A 15,167-nucleotide genomic window follows, 5' to 3' on the forward strand; every position below is an offset into this window, starting at 1 on the left:
AGTTGTGAGTACTGGAGGTTTCTAAGAAGAGATTGGATAATCATTTCTCCGACATGGTATGCGGTATCCTGCCTGAGCAGAGGGCTGGGCTAGAAGACCTCCAAGGGCCCCTTCCAACTCTTTGTTAACTCTCTCCCATTCTGAAGCCTGGCTCCTGCTCCCTTACCTCTCGAGTCCACTCGTAGACTGGTGCCTGGGAGGCGTCTGCTGAACACTGAAGTTGCAGGTTGTCTCCTTCAAGGACCGAGATGGATTCCCCTACGGTGCCACACCAGGAGTTGGGGTGGCTGATAAAGACGTTGTGCAGATCTGAGGAAGAGCAGAAGACACGGAAAGTCAAGCCTTCCTCCTTTCCCACCCCTTCGGGGAGCCAGCCTAGTAGGGTTCAGGTCAGGGCCTCCGTTGCTGGGGCTCAGGAACAGTTTTCCATCTATCCCCCTCCTCTCCACCCCACCTACAGATATCAAAAGAACCAGCGTGGCTTCATTTCGGTTGCTTCTGCTTCTAAATCTGTCCTGTTAATGGAGCCATGCTGGTTGAGAATCAACCGTGCCTGTGAGGATATTTTTTCCCCTCCGCTCATAAATGTGCTTTTTATTGGCGTTTCAAAACCCTCTCTTTCCTTCGGCTAAACACTCCACTGCAGATCCCAAGGATACGTGGAGTGTGAACTGCAGGAGCACAGTCTTCTAAGAGGAAAGAGTAACGCAATCTCCTAGTCCTCATCTCCCGTTTATCTACTGCCCTCTGGTGGCTAGAGGGGGAATCCAAACACCACCACCACCACCACCATCACCACCCGTCCACATACACTCCATCTTCAAGTCCAGTTCATCCGAGACGGTGGTGTTGTCGGTGGCGTTCAGGCTGGCACAGCGATAGGGTCCGGCGTGCCAAGTTTGGATGTCGCTGATGGTCAGCAGGAGGCGCCCGTTGTCGCGACTCACATCGACGTCATAAAACCAGCAACGCAAGTTGTGAGACTGGTCCAGAGAGATCCAAGCACGGAGCCACTGGGGATGGGAGAAAGAGCAACGTTGATTGCGAGCCTTAACTGGCAAGAGCTCACTGTTTGTGGCTGGGGAATTCTGGGAGTTGGAGTCCACAAGGCTTAACGTTGCCAAAGTTGGACCCCTCTGATTTAATCTTATTGGTGTCGTATTATGATTATTACTCTGTTGCTTTCCATGTACATTGAGAGCTTCTGCATTGGAGACAAATTCCTCGTGTATAATCAGTACACTGTTCTGTTCATTACATTCTCTATTCTATTCTGTCTCTCTTCTATTTTCATTCCATTCTATTCTCTATTCTATTTCTATTCTATTCAAGTCCTTGTTCTATCCTATCCTATCCAATTCCTAATTCTATTCCTTCCATTCCTAATTCTATTCCTTCTATTCCTAATTCTATTTCTTCTTTTCCTAATTCTATTCCTAATTCTATTTCTTCTTTTCCTAATTCTATTCATTCTATTCCTAATTCTATTTCTTCTTTTCCTAATTCTATTCCTTCTATTCCTAATTCTATTCCTTCTATTCCTAATTCTATTCCTTCTATTCCTAATTCTATTTCTATTCTATTCAAGTCCTTGTTCTATCCTATCCAATTCCTAATTCTATTTCTTCCATTCCTAACTCTATTTCTTCTATTCCTAATTCTATTTCTTCTTTCCAATTCTATTCCTTCTATTCCTAACTCTATTTCTTCTATTCCTAATTCTATTTCTTCTTTTCCTAATTCTATTCCTTCTATTCCTAATTCTATTTCTTCTATTCCTAATTCTATTTCTTCTGTTCCTAATTCTATTTCTTCTTTTCCTAATTCTATTCCTTCTATTTCTAATTCTATTTCTACTCTATTCAATTCCTTGTTCTATCCTATCCTATCCAATTCCTAATTCTATTTCTTCCATTCCTAATTCTATTCCTTCTATTCCTAACTCTATTTCTTCTATTCCTAATTCTGTTTCTTCTTTTCTTAATTCTATTCCTTATCCTATCCTATCCTACCCTATTCCCAATTCTATTCCTACTTCTAATAATTCTAATTCTATTAACAGAGACTTGCTTGTTAGAGGCAGGCCTGGTCAAAGCAAAATCCTTCATTAACCTACTTGCTATATTTTGGAAGGTGAAGTCCGACACATTGTCCCCATAACTGACCAGGCATTCCAGAGTCACATTGTTGCCCTCAAGGATGGGGCCCTCCTGTTCAGTCAGACGGATGGTGGAGAGCCCTGGATTATAAAGTTGGAAAGAGAGGATTAAGTTTCCCCATAGCCTTCTTTTCTTCTCCCTGTGTGGAGGAGACCATCCCCAACCCACTATTCCCCTCCCACCTGCAGATCAAGATCCCTAATTACATGTTCCTTCCCTTTCTCCAATTTGAGTTCTTGCTCCTGGATGTTCTACCCGCAAGCTCAACCCAGAAGAACAACAACAGAGATGGAAGGGAGCTTGGAGGTCATGTAGTCCAACCCCCCACTCAAGTAGGAGACCCCTGTTATCATTCCAGACATCTGGCTTGTCCAGTCTCTTCTTAAAACCTCCAGTGATGGAGCACCCACAACCTCCGAAGACAAGCTGTTCCACTGGTTAATTGTTCTAACTGTCTAGGAAATTTGCCAGGAACTGTTAGGAAATAGAAGCATGGAAATCACTTGTGGAGAGGACCATGGACTGTGGGGTCCTTGGTGCTCTCTGAGCTTGGTGGTTTTCTTGCAGGCATTTCATGGCCTCGGTGTTCCCTAGTTAGGTCACGAAACGTCTGCAAGAAAACCACCAAGGTCAGAGAACATTAAGCACTTCACAGCCCCTCCTCCACTCCCTTCTGGCCTTGATGATGTTCCCTAGTTGGGTCACGAAACGTCTGCAAGAAAACCACCAAGGTCAGATAACATTAAGGACCTCACAGTCCCTGCTCACAAACTCTCCTCAATGCAGAGTTCTTCCTGGAGGCATGAATGACTTAAGGGTCAAAACATCACATTTCAGACATGTGACGGGGAAGGCAGAGAAGGATCGAACACAGGAAAGGTAGAAGGGAAGAGAGGCAGCTAGATGGACGGGCTCACATTTACAGTGGTAATGGGGGCAACTGTTTGACAGACCTGGTTAGGGACCAATTATCATGGAGACAAATCCATTTACAGGAAGTCCTCGACTTACAACCCTTCCTTTAGCGACTACAGAAGTTATAACAGTCCTTGGGGGGAAAAGGGGATTTACGACAGGTCGTTGCACGTAACAATTGTTGCAGAATCCCCTGTGGTCAGTTGATCAAAATTTGAGCACTTAGCAACTGGCATGTATTACGACAATTGCAACATCCTCTGTGTGTGTGTGTGTGTGATGAGATCTTTATCTGCGACCTTCCCAACCCCTTGAGGTCAAACGAAGTCAATGGGGTAAGTTGGGTTCGCTTAACGACGGCATGATTCACTGAAGAGCGAGAGTGATTGGTGGCAAAACCGTCATCAAATAGGCTACGGCTCGCTTAACAACTGGTAATTCTGGCGCCGACTCTGTTGTGTAAATCGAGGACTACATGTATGCAGGGGTTGTTAACACTGACTCGATTATGGCTGCATAATGAATCCATCAATTAACCGACCTCTTGCTACTGCCCGACAGATTAGCAAGAAGATCGTGAAACGAAAACTTCAAACAGTGGCCCCAAAATTCTCTTTTTTTTATTCATCAGCAGCGCAAGATTTAGATTTAGATTTAGATTTTACTTTATTTGTATGCTGCCCTTTTCCCTGAGGGGACTCAGGGCGGCTCACAATTCAAGGGAGGGGAAAAACAGACAAGTTACAAACATGAAAGCCATACACCATTAAAAAACACAACAGTCATACCATTCGAGTGGGATTGCAAGTCTTTAGCCCCAGGCCTGTCGGAACAGCCAGGTTTTAAGGGCTATGCGGAAGGCCTGGAGGGTGGTGAGGGTACGAATCTCCACAGGGAGTTCGTTCCAAAGGGTCGGAGCAGCCACCGAGAAGGCTCTCCTCCGGGTAGTTGCCAGTCGACACTGGCCGGTTGATGGAATTTGGAGGAGGCCTAGTCTATGGGATCTTATTGGTCTAGTGGAGGTAATTGGCAGCAGGCGGTCTCTCAAGTACCCAGATCCAATACCATGAAGGGCTTTGTAGGTGACGACTAGCACCTTGAAGTGCACCCGGAGATCAACAGGCAGCCAGTGCAGCTCGCGGAGGATAGGTGTTACGTGGGTGAATCGAGGCGCACCCACGATCGCTCGCGCGGCTGCATTCTGGACAAGCTGAAGTCGCCGAATGCTCTTCAAAGGCAGCCCCATGTAGAGCACGTTGCAGTACTCCAGCCTAGAGGTCACGAGGGCACGATTAATGGAACTTATCCTATCACATACCCTTTGTAAGAATAGAGAAGCATCCGTGTCCCCAAATTTAAAAACTGAGAATTGAGGTTGGGGAAAACTAAAAACCACATCCTTCCGGGCCTGGCCTGCCTCTGACACGAAGACTTTAGGCAGTTATATTTTGAGTGTTGCACAAGGATGGCTCGGGGGGAGGGGGGGGAATTGGTGTTCGAGTGACACCAGGGAGACCCCGATTTGGGTTCGTGGGTGACTCTGGGTGAATCACACACTCTCAGCCCAGCCAACTTCCTAAGTTATTAGAGGGTGGGGGGGGGAAGATGATGGAATGCTCAAAATTTACAAAACACCATCGCTGAGCTTGCAAATTCTGACTCCTGCTGCAGATTGTGCTAACCAAAGACAGGATACCCATCTAACCAACCAGCAAGCTAATATAATTCAAGAACTCGTGGTTTGAATCTTGCCTTGACGTGGTTCGGCGCAACGCCAGGGAAAGTCGCAGCCAAAACTTGAAATCCGGGATGTTTCGCTTGGAGATAATTCAGGACTGTTTACTTCTTAATGACAACCTTATTCTTCACTCTCTTTTATTTATTCTGCTGAAAAGTTTTCTTCACGAGGATCTTACAGATCTGCCCCCTTCATACAAATGAACTTGAATTCAAGGTCGAGCAAAAGAAGCATTCTTTTTTTAAAAAAACGCCTTTTGGTATACTGTCCGTGCGGGGTTCTGGTCCAGGATGTGGAACTGGGCTGCATATTTCTACACCAATGGGCCATGTTTTTTCAGAACTCTCCACTCTGACATGTCCATCTTGCATCTGAGCTTACAGGCGTCTTTCAATTGCACAAGGAACTTCGCCATGACAAGGCAATGACCCATGAAGGTGGAAAACATCCTTTATCAGCTTTTTTAAATTAATAAATCAGTAATTTATTTTTATTGCTTTTAGGAACGTTTATGGTTTTATTGCTTTTTGTCCTGTCAGATGGCCGGAATTTGCTTCGAAGCTTCAAGATAATGTGAACCTTTAATACTGCTTCATAATGCCTTGGTAAGGCCACCCTTGGTATATTGCATTACGTCATGGTCGCCACAATATAAAAAAAAGATGTGGCGACTCTAGAAAGAGTGCAGAGAAGAGCAACAAAGATGATTAGGGGGACGGGAGGCTAAAACTTGTGAAGAACGGTTGCAGGAACTGGGAATGTCTAGTTTAATAGAAAGAAGAACTAGGGGAGACATGATAGCAGTGTTCCGATATCTCAGGGGCTGCCACAAAGAAGAGGGAGTCAAACTATTCTCCAAAGCACCTGAAGGCAGGACAAGACGCAACGGGTGGAAACTAATCAAGGAGAGAAGCAACTTAGAACTAAGGAAGAATTTCCTGACAGTCACAACAATTAATCAGTGGAATGACTTGCTTCCAGAAGTCGTGGGTGCTCCATAATTGGGAGGTTTTTAAAGAGGTTGGATAATCCTTTGTCTGAAATGCGATGGGATTTTCTGCTTGAGCAAGGATTGGACTAGAAGACCTCCAAGGCCCCTTCCAACTCGGAGATGGGCAGCAAGCAAATTAGATGATATATAGATAGATAGACAGATAGATAATAGATATAGACAAGAAAGAAACAGAAAGATATAGACAGACAGAAATAAAGAAGGAAAGATAGAAAAAGATAGACAGAAAAAAAGAAACAAAGGAAAGATAGATAGATATAGACAAGAAAGAAAAAGAAAGACAGACAGAAACAAAGAAGGAAAGATAGAAAAAGATAGACAGAAAAAAAGAAGGAAAGAAGAGATAAAAATAGACAAGAAAGAAAAAGAAAGACAGAGACAAAGAAAAAAAGAAAGATAAATGGATAGATGACATAGACAAGAAAGATATAGACAGAAACAAAGGAAAGATAGAGATAGATAATACAGACGAGAAAGAAAAAGACAGAAACAGAAAAAAGAGAGAAGATAGGTGATATAGACAAGAAAGAAAGAAAAAGAAAGTAAGAAAGATAGATAATATAGGCAAGAAAGTAAAGGATAGAGAAATAGAGATATAGGGAGATATAGATAGATAGATAGATAGATAGATAGATAGAAGGAGGATAGATAGGTAGATAGATAGATAGATAGATAGATAGATAGGAGGATAGATAGATAGATAGATAGATAGATAGATAGATAGATAGATAGGAAGATAGGAAGATAGATAGGATAGAAAGAAAGAAAGAAAGAAAGAAAGAAAGAAAGAAAGAAAGAAAGAAAGAAAGAAAGAAAGAAAGAAAGAAAGAAAGAAAGAACGAAAGTGAGCTCTCTGTGAAGCCAGGAAGAAAGTTGCCACCTTCACTTTTGCTCCTGTGCACTTTGAAGCCTGGAGGAAAAAGAAAACAGCTCACCCGCCACCCCCTCCCCAAACCTCCAAGTCGTAAAAAAAACTCCTCCTCTTAGAAATGTCAACATTCAACAACTGCGGTTTACTTGCAAAGGGAAAAAAAAAAGAGGAAGCGCTTGAGACCGAGCTCGTCCAACGACACAGAAGGGTTTTCTCGTGACCCGCCTCCCCTCTTCCAGCCGCAGCTTTCTCTGCACGAAACGTCGGTCCTACTACACCTCCCCCCCCCCAGCCCGCCTTAAAAGGAGTCGGATGAGCGGGTTCAAAAATAAATAAATAAACCCTGCAGAAATTGTGTGTTGTTGGGGTTTTTTTTGCATTGCAGTCACAACGCCCCATATTTTTCCCCCTCTCCTACTACCACCCCCCCGCCGCCTTCGTTGTAAACCCGGTCGGGGGGGTTATTCGTCGGGTTTATACAGCTTTCTGCACACTCACAACCAGCTTGCACAACAAGTTGTTGCTCCGTGCAAAGGTTAAGTTGGGATTGCGCGAGCCCGCGCGGCGTTCCCGGGGAGACGCTCAACGAAAGTGAAAGTCGGAGCGGGAGGCTAAGAAGAGCATTGGGAGGGGGGGGATCCTAAAGCGATCCAGAAGAGATTATCTGGAGTTGCGCAATCCTTACTCCCCCGGGGTGACTTTTTAAAGGAACCCCCCTTTTTTTCCCTCCTCCGTGGAAGAAGGAAGAAGCTGCCTGCCCTGGCCCGATATTCTTACGCAACGTTTGCAACCGTTTCCCTCGCTATCCTGCCAGAACTGAAGAAGCCTCTGGGATCAGAAGCGAAACGTCTTCCAAAAGAAATAACCAAGAAAACCCACTTGCCTCCTGAAACTAAGCACCTTTGGGAACAGCCAACCACCTTTGGATGGCTGAGAATCTCGACAGACCCCATTTCCACGCTTTAGCTCAGGGGGGTCCCCAACTTTGTGAACTTTAAGCCTGGCGGACTTCAACTCCCAGAATTCCCCAGTCAACAAGGTGGTTGGGGAATTCTGGGAGTTGAAGTCCGCCAGGCTTAAAGTTCACAAAGTTGGGGACCCCTGCAAAGTTCAGCTTCTGACCCACCCCCGGCGGCTGGGTTCACACAACCCGCTGACTCCCCCCCTCCCCAAACCAGCTTTGCTGGCTGGGGAATTCTGGGAGTTGAAGTCCGTCAGGCTTAAAGTTCACAAAGTTGGGGACCCCTGCAAAGTTCAGCTTCTGACCCACCCCCGGCGGCTGGGTTCACACAACCCGCTGACTCCCCCCCTCCCCAAACCAGCTTTGCTGGCTGGGGAATTCTGGGAGTTGAAGTCCGCCAGGCTTAAAAGTTCCCAAGGTTTGGAGTTTAGCAAAGTTCAGCCCCTGACCCAGCTTCTCACCGACCCGGGCGGTTGGGTTTTCACACAACCCGCTGACACCCCCCCCCAAACTAGGCGCCTCTTCCGTGGCTACCTGCCTATCTGCTTTTCATAGAGGGGTGTGGGGGGGTATCCCGCGATCCGACTCACCTGCTCGCCCGAAGCGGAGAGTCGCGCTCAAGGCCACGGCGAAGAGCCAACCCCGAAGTCCAAACTGCGCCATGGCTGCGCTCCGACGGCAGGCTTTCCTCCTCGGCGCGGGGCTGAAAACAAAAGCAGGAAAGGCGGGCGATCGCGCGCGGAAGGACTTGGGGGGAGGGGAAGTTGGGGGTCCGGCAAGGCTGGACAGGGGAGACGAGCAAGTCGGGGAGCCAAGAACCGTCTGAGTGGCCGAGTCCTCTTCTTCTCCTCTGCGCTCTGGGCTTGGGGAGCGGAGGCGTCTGGGCAAGGCTGAGCGCGAGGGGCGGGGAAGTTAATCACTAAACCAGCGAAACCGGTTCGAGAGACTCGGGTCGGGCAGGGCGCGGAAGGAGCCCCGGAGGGGGCGGAGGCTGCGGCGGTGGGGAGGGGGGGCAGGTTGGTTGGCTTGTTTTCCTCGTCCTGCCCGGTGAGCGGTGCCTCTGCTGCTGTTGCTGCCTGCCTGCCTGCCTGCTGGAGATCTCGCTTGGCTGATCTCCCGATGGACGGCCGGCTGGATGGACGGTTGGATGGATAGACGGCCGGCCGGCTGGATGGCTTGCCTGAGAGGCTGCACCGCCGGCTGGATGGCCGCCTGAGTGGCCGTCCGTCCGTGTGGATGGACGGTTGGATGGATGGATGGGCGGATGGACAGCTGGATGGCCTCCGGAGTGGCCAGCCGGCCGGATGAATAGACGGTTGGATAGATGGGTGGATGGACAGCTGGATGGCCGCCTGAGTGGCCGGATGGATGGACGGTTGGATGAATGGATGGATGGGAGTGGCCGTCCGTCCGGATGGATAGACGGTTGGATAGATGGGTGGATGGACAGCTGGATGGCCGCCTGAGTGGCCGGATGGATGGACGGTTGGATGAATGGATGGATGGGAGTGGCCGTCCGTCCGGATGGATAGACGGTTGGATAGATGGGTGGATGGACAGCTGGATGGCCGCCTGAGTGGCCGGATGGATGGACGGTTGGATAGATGGCCGGATGGCCGCCTGACTGTCCGTCCGTCCGGATGGATGGCCGCCTGAGCGGCCATCCGGATGGATGGATGGACGGCTGAGCGGCCGGCCGGCCGGTTGGATAGATAGATATTGGATGGCTAGTGGACGGCTGAGTGGCTGCACCGCCGGCTGGATGGACGGCTTAGCTACCTACCGCGGCTCACTGCACCCCGAGTCCGGGACCGTCCTCCGCAATCCCCCCGCGGCTTCATTCTAACCGCCGCCGGGCGACTCCGAGCGCCTCTCGAGGCGTTGGCGTCGCCCGGAGGGTCGGTTGCTCCCCGCCGCCCTCGCCTCGCCCTGCCACTAGAAGAGGGGCATTGGCCCAAGCGAGCCGGGAGAAGACCGGGCGCGCCATGGGGGAGGTCCCGCAACGGGGGGCAGAGAAGACCGAGGGGCTCCTCCGTTGGGGATTGCGATCTTCCCCGATAGCAATTCTCGCTGGAATCGGTCCAGTAATCCCAAAGGTTCTTTTTGAGAAGAGAACTGGTCTTTCTTGGGGTTTTTTTCTTTTCTTTTTGAAGACGTTTCGCTTCTCATCCCAGAAGCTTCTTCAGCTCTGACTGGATGGCAGCGGGGAATGGAAGGATTGATATTCCTTGCAGACAGCTGAACATTTGCACCCTTTTAGAGGGTCGTTGAAGCCATTAGATCCTCTAAATCAGTGTTTCCCAACCTTGGTGACTTTAAGTCCTATGGACTTCAACTCCCAGAATCCCCCAGCCAGCATAGCTGGCTGGGGAATTCTGGGAGTTGAAGTCCACAGGACTTAAAGTCACCAAGGTTTGAGAAACACTGCTCTAAATCCACTTCAAGGACCCTCTAAAAGGATGCAAATTGTCAACTGTCTCTCCCACTATCCTGTCGGAGTTGAAGAAGCTTCTCGGATGAGAAGCGAAACATCTTTAAAAGAAAAAGAAAAAACAAGGAAGTCCAGTTGCCTCTTGAAAAAGCACCTTTGGAGCAACCATAACCTGGAGGACTGAGAATCTCTACAGAATCTGCGGAGGAGATTCCAGGGAAAGTGGACAGGAGGAGATCCAGGAAAGTGGACAGGAGGAGATTCCAAGAAAGTGGACAGGAGGAGGGAACGGGCGGCCACTCCTGTTGTGGGAATCTGACCGATGGTGGCTTGTTTGTCCACTCATAACCAGCCTGATGGGTGCTTCGGGGCCCAGTTAATTTATAAGCCGTGGTTTGTGATCTGGATCCATAAACAAACATAAATATGCAACCAAATGAATTTGGAGAAGTTGGCTCATTCTGTCCTACTTTAACGTAGAGGCCCACAAACCCCTGCATATGAAGCCCTCTGGAAGATGGGCCCTGCTGGCTGAGGATGATGGGTGTTGCATTCCACGCTTGGCAACTGGTTCATATTTACGACGTGAGGTCACACATGACAAGCAAAGTCAAACAGGGAAGCCCAGGTTCACTTCAGAACCACGTTGCTAAATTAACAATTGCAACGCCTCCCTTAACAACAGTGGCAAGAAAAAGCCGTAATACAGGGCAAATCTCACTTCACCAATGTTTCACTGAGCAGCGTAAATGTTGGGCCCGGTTGGGGTCGTAACTCGAGGCCTGCCTGTCTATGACTAAGAGAGAAAAGGGGGGGGCAGAGAAAGAGAGCTGAGGGAAAATGGTTATCAAAAACATTGCGGTTTTCTCAAGGTGAAGTAATTCAAACCCAGACTTCTGTCTCTGGGAATTTCCACCAGCCTAGAGAAGTTGCAGTTTTGCACACATTCGCCCCTCTTCCTTCATTTCTGCTGGCACAAAGATTGCAAAGCACAAGGTTGACGGTTTTCCTTTCCGTAAGCCCTTCAGAAAAGATTTAAGTGAAGAGAAAACAAAAGCCATGGCCCCAGTTGAAGATTTCACAACAAAGGCTTAATGATATTTGGGGGAATATTTTTTATTTTTTGCCTTCAAATGGGAATTATTCCAGTGAAGAGACCAGACTGAATTCTGGCCCGATTAAACATGCTTTTTAGGAGAGCCTCAGTCGGCAAGCTAAAAATAATTAAAATGAGAAATTATGTGCCGGATGACGGGCGTTTTAACTGCCTCACCACACAAAAGTCACCACTTCCTTGTTTTGATGAGAAAGACAAAACAAGTTTCTCTCTCTCTCTCTCTCTCCTCTTTTTCTGTCTCCCTTCCTCCCTCTCTCTTTCTCTCTCCCTCCCTCTCTCTGTCAGTCTCTCTCTCTCTCTCTCTCTCCCTCCCCCTCCCTCTCTTTCTCACCCTCCCTCTCTTTGTCAGTCTCTGTCTCTCTCTCCCTCCCCCTCCCTCTCTCTTTCTCACCCTCCCTCTCTCTGTCAGTCTCTGTCTCTCCCTCCCCCTCCCTCCCCATCTCTCTCTCTCCCCCCTCTCTCTCCCTCCCTCCCTCTCTCTCCCTTCCTCTCTCTTTCTCTCTCCCTCCCCCCTCTCTTTCTCACCCTCCCTCTCTGTCTCAGTCTCTGTCTCTCTGTCCCTCCCCCTCCCTCTCTCTCTTTCTCACCCTCCCTCTCTCTGTCAGTCTCTGTCTCTCTCTCCCTCCCCCCTCTCTCCCTCCCTCCCTCTCTCTTTCTCTCCCTCCCTCCCTCTCTCTCTTTCTCACCCTCACTCTCTCTGTCAGTCTCTGTCTCTCTCTCCCTCCCCCTCCCTCCCCCCTCTCTCTCTCCCTCCCTCCTCTCTCTCTCCCTCCCTCTCTCTCCCTCCCCCTCTCTCTCTCTTTCTCACCCACCCTCTCTCTGTCTCAGTCTCTGTCTCTCTCTCCCTCCCCCTCCCTCCCCCGCTTTTGTGTGTGTGTGTGTGTGTGTGTGTTTTGAAATCCCTGTTGGGAAATGGTAAAGACGATGAGAAATGGTTAAAGTCATGTTCAGCTCCTGGGGATTTTGAGGACAAATCTGCTGTATCTTTTTTTCCCCTTGGCCTTGGGTTTTTATTAAAACTTTTAGCTTTCCAGACTTGTCTTTTCTCCTGGTGGCCCATCCAGCTAAAAACCGGAGGAATATTGCTTAGCTTTTTAAAACAGCCAAGCTTTGTTGTCATTATTATAATTATTAAATTAATAAAACCAGTCCCGCTCCATTTTGTCCTACCTTTATTCTTTCTTTCAGTAATCCAGGTCATAGTCATTGCAAAATTGTTTTTGTTCAAACAGAAACTGGACTGTTTTTTTTTAATATGAATAAAAATAACAAACAAAACAGTCCAGTTGTCTTTTTTTTAAAAAAAGCACATTTGAGACACTTCTGCTCTTGTTTATAAACAACGCAAGGCAACTAACATACCTAATACCTTCTTCTTATTTTTACCATGACAACAATCCTACCTGTGAGGTAACTGGGGCTACAATGTCTTTGGTTTTGGCTTTGCAGCAGGGATGTCCGCAAAATACAATTAAAAAAAAATATCAAAATGGCTGCTGTGATGATGAGATCAAAGCGAGTAGAGCTTTAATTGCATTGTCATGGCTGCCGCCATGTTGACTTTTTTGCAGGCATGAAAGATTTAAAATGTGTGGGGCTTTGATCGCATCATTGCATCTGTCATCTTGAGTTTTTTGTATTATTCTATCTTGCAGATCCTCTAGCTGTGTACTGAGATGAGCCAATTTGGTGTAGTGGTTAAGATGCTGGCCTAAAAACCAGGAGACTGTGAATTCTAGTTCTGCCTTAACTATGAAAGCCAGCTGGGTGACTTTGGGCCATTTACTCTCTCTGAGCACAACCCACTTCACAGAGTTGTGAGAAAATAGGAGAAGGAGGGAATGTTATGTATATATGCCATCAGATAAATAGGTAGGTAGGTAGGTAGATAGATAGATGATAGATAGATAATAGATAGATAAATAGATAGATAGATAGATAGATAGATAGATAGATATAGATAGATGATAGATGATAGATAGATAGATAGATAGATAGATAGATAGATAGATAGATAGATAGATAGATAGATAGATAGACGGATGATAGATAGATAGATAGATGATAGATAGATAGATAGATAGATAGATAGATAGATAGATAGATAGATAGATGATAGGTAGGTAGGTAGGTAGGTAGATGATAGATAGATAGATAGATAGATAGATAGATGATAGATAGATAGATAGATAGATGATAGATAGATGATAGGTAGGTAGGTAGGTAGGTAGGTAGATGATAGATAGATAGATAGATAGATAGATAGATAGATAGATAGATAGATAGATAGATAGATGACAGATAGATAGATACAGACAGATAGAGACAGATAGATTAGATAGATAGCTAGCTAGCTAGATGATAGATAGATAGATAGATAGATAGATAGATAGATAGATAGAGATAGATGACAGATAGATACAGACAGAGACAGATAGATTAGATAGATAGATAGATAGATAGATAGATGACAGATAGATAGAGACACAGATAGATTAGATAGATAGATAGATAGATAGATAGATAGATAGATATAGATAGATAGATGACAGATAGATAGATAGAGACAGAGACAGATAGATTAGATAGATAGATAGATAGATAGATAGATAGATAGATAGATAGATAGATAGATAGACAGACAGACAGACAGAGACAGACAGTCAGGTAGATATGGTAGATGGATGATAGAGAGACACACAGACAAAGATAGACAGATAGACATACGTATTTATCAGCTTCACTAAACATTTTAAGAGTTTTGTCCAAGAATGCTCACTTTTTGGCTTGGTTCAAGAAACATCTGCCCCGCTGTTTGTCATACAAGGAAGTACATACGGTATTCTAATAAAACGCAAAGCGGTTTGAAACTGGATCTTTAAGGACAAGTTGACTCAACGATCCGGATTCTGCCATGGGCGGGGAATTTTGGAGGTCAAAGTCTACGCATCTTCAAAGTTGCCAAGTTTGAAAAAAGACGAGTTAGATGGGAGAAACGCGTGGTGTCCACTTGACTTAAAGAGAAACATTAGAATCTCTTCCCAGTTGAGCCAAGCACCTGAAAAATAATGCAGGCTTCTTCCTGTATTCCCCTTGGCGTCTCTCCCAGCCACCCCACTTGTTGTTTTTTTTTAACTTAGCAAAGTTTTTTCTGCCTTTGATCATTTCACATCAAAAATACGGCACAGCTAGACAAAGGATCAAAAGCATGTTTAAAAACCAGGATAGAATCCGAAAGCATATATGGCTTTACAGTATGTTGGTGTGTGTGTGTGTGTATCTATGAAGATAAAAATCTAGATTTATATAGATTCCAGAGGTGGGTTCCTACCAGTTCGCACCAGTTCGGTAGAACCGGTTCGTCAAATCTACCGAACCGGTTAGAAGAGGTTCCACCAGAAAGCAGGCCACACCTACAGAAGAGGTTCCAAAATTTTTTGAAACACACCCCTGACCACACACACACACACACACACACACACACACACACACACACACACACATAGGCAGACAGGCAGACTCACACAGAGAGAGAAAGAGAAAGAGAAAGAAAGGAAGAAAGAAAAAAGAAAGAAAAAGTGAGCGAGAGATGAAAGAAAAAAGGAAAAAGGGACAGAGAGACAAAAGGAAGGAAAGAGAGAGAGAGAGAGAGAGAGAGAGAAAGAAAGAATACACATGGCCGGCAAGCCACTCCCACCAGGTCACATGGCTGGCAAGCCACTCCCACAAAGGAGGCCACACCCACAGAGTAGGTTCAAAATTTTTTTGAAACCCACGACTGATAGATTCGTATCTGTGTTTCTGTGTTTATGCCTTCCGGATAATCTTGACTTCTGATAGCTACATAGAGAAGTATCTGATTGTGCCGTTTTCTTGGCAAGTGATTTGCCATGGCCTTCTTCCTAGGGCTGAGAGGGGATGACTGGCCCAAGGTCACTCATGTGGCTTTGGGCTCACAAAACT

At 46.6% G+C, this 15,167-nt stretch overlaps 1 protein-coding gene across 1 annotated transcript in view; it reads right to left on the reverse strand.

The window, feature by feature from the left end:
• The window catches only part of LOC106555036 (cell surface glycoprotein MUC18), a 17,479-nt gene extending 9,034 nt beyond the window's left edge, over positions 1-8,445 (reverse strand). Inside the window, exons 1-5 of the mRNA XM_087728261.1 lie at positions 8,247-8,445; positions 2,117-2,239; positions 2,036-2,037; positions 812-1,013; positions 167-309 (exon numbers count right to left, since the gene is read on the reverse strand). Of these exons, the coding sequence (XP_087584387.1) occupies positions 167-309; positions 812-1,013; positions 2,036-2,037; positions 2,117-2,239; positions 8,247-8,319 (543 nt within the window). The 5' untranslated portion in view covers positions 8,320-8,445. The remainder of the gene's footprint in view (positions 1-166; positions 310-811; positions 1,014-2,035; positions 2,038-2,116; positions 2,240-8,246) is intronic.
• Between the last annotated feature and the right edge of the window lie 6,722 nt (positions 8,446-15,167).

This window comes from Thamnophis sirtalis, unplaced genomic scaffold, assembly GCF_051295495.1.
Source record: "Thamnophis sirtalis isolate CommonGarterSnake01/CBP01778 unplaced genomic scaffold, rThaSir2_p1.2 scaffold_13, whole genome shotgun sequence".
Classification (NCBI taxonomy): Eukaryota; Metazoa; Chordata; class Lepidosauria; order Squamata; family Natricidae; genus Thamnophis; species Thamnophis sirtalis.